Source organism: Gekko japonicus, unplaced genomic scaffold, assembly GCF_001447785.1.
Source record: "Gekko japonicus isolate JY-2015 unplaced genomic scaffold, Gekko_japonicus_V1.1 scaffold4556, whole genome shotgun sequence".
Lineage (NCBI taxonomy): Eukaryota > Metazoa > Chordata > Lepidosauria > Squamata > Gekkonidae > Gekko > Gekko japonicus.
Window position 1 is genome coordinate 80,066 of NW_015172148.1, and position 4,920 is coordinate 84,985.

The 4,920-nt window shown below is 49.5% G+C and overlaps 1 protein-coding gene across 1 annotated transcript in view; it reads left to right on the forward strand.

The window, feature by feature from the left end:
• The window catches only part of LOC107118670 (HRAS-like suppressor 3), a gene marked incomplete at its 3' end in the record, with an annotated part of 7,743 nt that extends 3,482 nt beyond the window's left edge, over nucleotides 1-4,261 (forward strand). Inside the window, exons 2-3 of the mRNA XM_015421028.1 lie at nucleotides 878-980; nucleotides 3,993-4,261. Of these exons, the coding sequence (XP_015276514.1) occupies nucleotides 878-980; nucleotides 3,993-4,261 (372 nt within the window). The remainder of the gene's footprint in view (nucleotides 1-877; nucleotides 981-3,992) is intronic.
• Between the last annotated feature and the right edge of the window lie 659 nt (nucleotides 4,262-4,920).

The window sequence follows — 4,920 nt, forward strand, 5'->3', positions numbered from 1 at the left end:
CTTTCCCTTCTTGTCTGAAGGAAAGTCCACTTTGCTCCATAGGTGAGGTGCAACTATGGCTTAAGTGGGGATCTGGGTACCTATAATCCTCCTGGCTAGGTATTCTGCATTTCTATGACAATGGGTGGCTCTGTAGCCACCCCTCCCAACATGTTCCCCCACTTTCCTCCTGCCAGTCAAGAAAGAATCCTTCATAGCCTCTGTGCCTCTAGAGTGCAAACCCCAAAATTATCCTTCCAGGTGACAAACGTCAGCATTAATCCTGAGATGTAAGGCATTTTGCCACACCCCTGTATCTCTTTCCTAGCTTGCTGATAGAGGTCAAAGCTTCATCTTGTGCTCTAAAGTGCAAGAGGTGCCAGCTAGCTAACATGCTGCGCTGTCTCTGTGTGCCTCCCCCAAAAGGATTGTCTGTGTCTCCTCCTTCTCTGTCTCTCACCTACTCTCTCAGGCACAATGGAGGCAAGCCATGCAGAAATTTTCACAAGCAGTCCCCCAGTTTAGTATCTACAGCTGAGATGATCCTACTGTTGAAAAAGGGTGATTCTGCATTGGCTTTTCCCTCCATTGTTTTACCAAACCCAAGTTGGAACAGAAATCCCCCTCTGCATTCCATGCTGCTTTCACTTTCTTTGATCATTGGATTTTATGGTACCTTCTACACTGCATGCCACTTTCACTTTCTCTGATCATTGGGTTTTATGGTACCTTCTGCATAGATTTATGGCCGTTCAGGGGTGACTTTGCAGTCAGGGCGTTGCCCCAGGGTATTTGAATGTGGTTTTGAGCTGCACCTTTTCCTCAGTGTTGAGAAAATGTGGACCGAATGCTAGAAGCAGAATCACCCAGAGTCTCAGGCTTCTGTTCATTCTTGCAGGTGGAGCCAAAACGTGGAGACCTGATTGAGATTGACCGGACTGGCTATCACCATTGGGCTATCTACATAGGCGATGGATATGTGGTCCACTTGGCTCCAGAAAGTAAGGGCGTTGCTACTAAGGAGCAGAAAGCAAGATTTATGGAGCGAACGACTAAGGACCTTTCCCAATCCCCCCTCCCCAGCAGATTCCATGCCAGCACTAGTATTCCAGTGTAGCCCCTGTGGTGTCCTGCACTCTTCAAGACAGCCCAGCCCAGTCTTCTCAGGAGCAGTGCCCTCAGGTCTAGGCTGCAAGACCTCAGAGCAGCAGGAGCTAGAACCAGTGTTCTCTCTAAGCTGAGTTAGTGTGAGCAGCTAGCTCACCATTTTTTTGCCTCCAGCTCACAGATTTTTGTCTTCGCTCAGGTGTTAGCCAAATTGCTTTATTATTTAATAAAGATGGGGAATTAGAATTATTAATATGCAATTGGCTTATCTATAGGATCTGACCTGTGTATACCAGAGTTAGAATTCCCAAGAACCCAGGAATAGACACAGAAACTGGGTGGCTAAAATAATGATTTCTTTACTAAACATTCTCAAGCATACAAACAATATTCAAACACTCACACACACAATATAGAACTATAAGGAAGCAGAGGTGATTGATAGCTTATAGAGGGGCGATACAACCTGTCCAGATGTGCAGAGGTCCATGGATTGTGGCCTAAACTCAGAGAGCTTAGGGGTGGACTGCCATTTTGGATTATGGCAGAAAGCACGGTCTGAGGCCATGTTTACGCTGGGATATACCCCATGGAAGACAATGCAGGCCAATGGCCAGTCCTGGGGGCTGGTCTCAGGTGAGAACAATAGGTTTCCTGGACCAATGATGATTTCCAGGGGTATGTGGCATCAGGATGGGCAAGACCTAGATGTGACCAAAGAGCTTTCAGAGAGGCAGGGTCTGGATTTAACAATAGAAGCCAGGTGCTGGGTGGCTAGTTGAATGGATTATCTGACCACTAATGGTCCTGGCCAGGGTAAACAAAAGGTGGGAGACGTCCCTGATTAGGGCCAGGAAGGATCTTGATCGGTATCTTAAGGAACAGAGTAGAAAAGACAAGTATTCAGACAAAGAATTAAATAGACTTTAGAAATGTAGATACTTTACCTGCTAGAACTCATTGTTATTCCATAAGCATAATCTCTGCTGGGTGGAGGGGGAAGACTGGAGGCTTGCTCTGAGGTTGCCTGTCACCTGAAAATGGAGACCCCTTTTTCAGAGCTGTGGCTAGCTCTGTGTTTCAGAATCAAGAGTGCCTTCCTTGGCCTGAGTTTTGTGGGTCTCTGGATCAGGTTAGAAGTGGGGTGCCCCTGCTATTGGGCTACCCAAGAGTAAAGGCAGCGCCTCTGGCAACACAGGAAGGATGGCTCCAGAGCAAACTAACTTATGCAGTAGTGAAATCACGTGCTCACAACTTTAATGGTGGTAGCTCACAAAGTAGAATTTTTGCTGACAAGACTCCACAGCTTAGAGGGCACACTGGCTGGCACACAGGCTTGTACCCAATGGGCCAGATAATCCAACAAGGCAGCCTTCTCAAGCTTCAGTCTAAATAGGCTGAGAAGTAATCAGGCTCAGCTGCCCTCCTGGGAGGCGTTAAGCTGCTGCCACTGCACTGTGCTTTGTCCAGGATCCTGCAAAGAATGATTGTTCTCACAGTGCCTAGTTCTGGAGTGACAATGCCTGCAGCCATTCGAGCACTTCACCTCCTTTGGGGCACCTTGGCCCAGGCCTTCTGCTGCTGCTGTTCCTGCAGCGAGAGTGTCTCCTGGGGGGGTCTATGGGCCTGCCCGGTGGAGGCCTGGTGGTTGTTTCAGGGGCTGATGGCGAGGTCTCCCTTACAGGCTCTAGCGGGGGGCTTGTGACTGCCAGAACATTGGCAGCAGGCAGGTCTGCAAAGCTGGGCCCTGCCTGGTTCCTCTGGTCCTCTTCTGTCTCTTCTCCTGAGTCACTGGGCTGGGCAGAGGAGGTCATGACAAGTGACAATATATACTTTCCTTAGCTAAGAAATACAGTATAATCATGGGGTGTGCTTGGGGTTGCCAGATCTCTCCTGGCAACTGGCAGGGGATGGGGGGACTTACCAGGAGAAAGAAGGCCCAGGCAACGTTGCTGGCTGGCATCACACAGGAAGTGATAGCATCATGCTGCGACTTCACTGTGACTCTTTAGTATTTGGGCAAAAACTCTATGGTAAAAATGGCTTCCACCATAGAGTTTTTGCCCAAATACCAGAGCAGTGCCCGGACGTCACTGGCATAATGGTGTTACTTCCTGTGCAGCACCAGTGACAGGGCCTGGGCCTTCCTCTTTCTCCTGGTAAGCCCCTCTGCCGGCCAGCTGATCAAATTACTTTGACATAGGGTTGCCAAGCCCTACCTCGGGAATAGTGGGGGGAATCCCAGATGTCTCCTGGCGTCTTTTGGTGCGTGCGCAAAGCACAGATGCCACAGTCATGTCACCCGGAAGTGATGTAATCACGTCGGGCACGTTGGGGGTGGGGCCACAATCATTCGAGGGAAAACCATTGAGTTTTCCCTCGGATGATAGAACGTCCCCCCACAACATGCCCGATGCAATTATATCACCTCCAGGTGACGTGTTCACACCGGGCATGTCGCACGTTTTCGGGGTGGGGTCCTCCCCGGCAGCCCAAACCCCGCCAGCGGGGAACAGGCCTCTCGGGCAGGGGTTTCCCTGCCCCCCAGGGGGACTTGGCAACCATACTTTGACATTGGACACCTTGAATTCACAGTATTATATGTTGATGTACAGCAAATCATTCCAATTTGTTTGGAACACTGAGACAGCCTGAACAGACCATGAAAATTTGGCTCAGAAAACAGCACAACTTCAAAGTGCAACAAAATATTAATTACATCAAAATATTTCTGTTCCAAAATGCCCACGAAAAGATGTTCTTTCCAAATCACCCACCAGAAAAATCTCCCTACCCTTTTTTTGTAACTCCTGGGAGGACAAAAATGTATAGATGGATTTACTGATGGGATGCAGACGATTTAGACTGAACAGTTGCCTTGGGCATGTGTTTTTTCTGCTCTCCAGGTGAGGTCGCAGGAGCTGGCCTCTATAGTCTTCGTTCTGTCATATCTGACCATGCAATGGTGAAGAAGGAGCCTCTTCTGGAAGTGGTGGGGAACGATGAGTACAGAATCAATAACAAGTATGATGGAAGATTCCCGCCGCTCCCCGAGGATGAGATCATCGCCAGGGCAAAGGCAGAGGTGGGGAGAGTGATAGCCTACAACGTACTCTGTCAGAACTGCGAGCATTTCGTCACTCGTCTGCGTTATGGCACCGCAGTCAGTGACCAGGTATGTAGACTCTCTTCCTGTTTTGAGTACCGATAATCTACGCAGTGCTACTGAACTCTGGGGTATAGTCCCCTGGTCCCAGAGAGTAAGGGCCTGACCCAACAAGACATTTGCTTCTTCTCAGCTTGCAGGTACTAGCCTGTTGTGGCCAGAGTGTTGACTTGAGAGGGTAGGGTTGCCAACCTCCAGGTGGGGCCTGGAGATCTCCCATTTTTACAACTGATCTCCAGCTGACAGAGATCAGCTCCCCTGGAGAACATGGGCGCTTTGAAGGGTGGACTCTATGGCATTGTTGTACCATGCTGAGGCCCCTCCCCTCCAAAACCCCAGCCTCTCCTAGATCCACCCCCAAAGTCTTCAGGTATTTTCCAACCCAGACCTGGCAACCCTAGGAGTGGGTCGTAGGGGTCATATCACTCCAGCCTTGTTCCATCGATACTGACTTCCAATTGGCTTCTGGGCTCAATTTGAGGTGCTACTAGTATTGACTTTTAAAGCCCTGTATGGCCTGGGACCTATATACCCTAAGGACTGCCTTCTCCTGTACAAACCTACCCACTCACTCTGGTCATATTCAGAGACCCTGCTTCAGTTTCCCCTGCCATCTGAAGCTATATGGGCCTTCTCCGACATGGCACCAAAATTCTGGAACTCCCTCC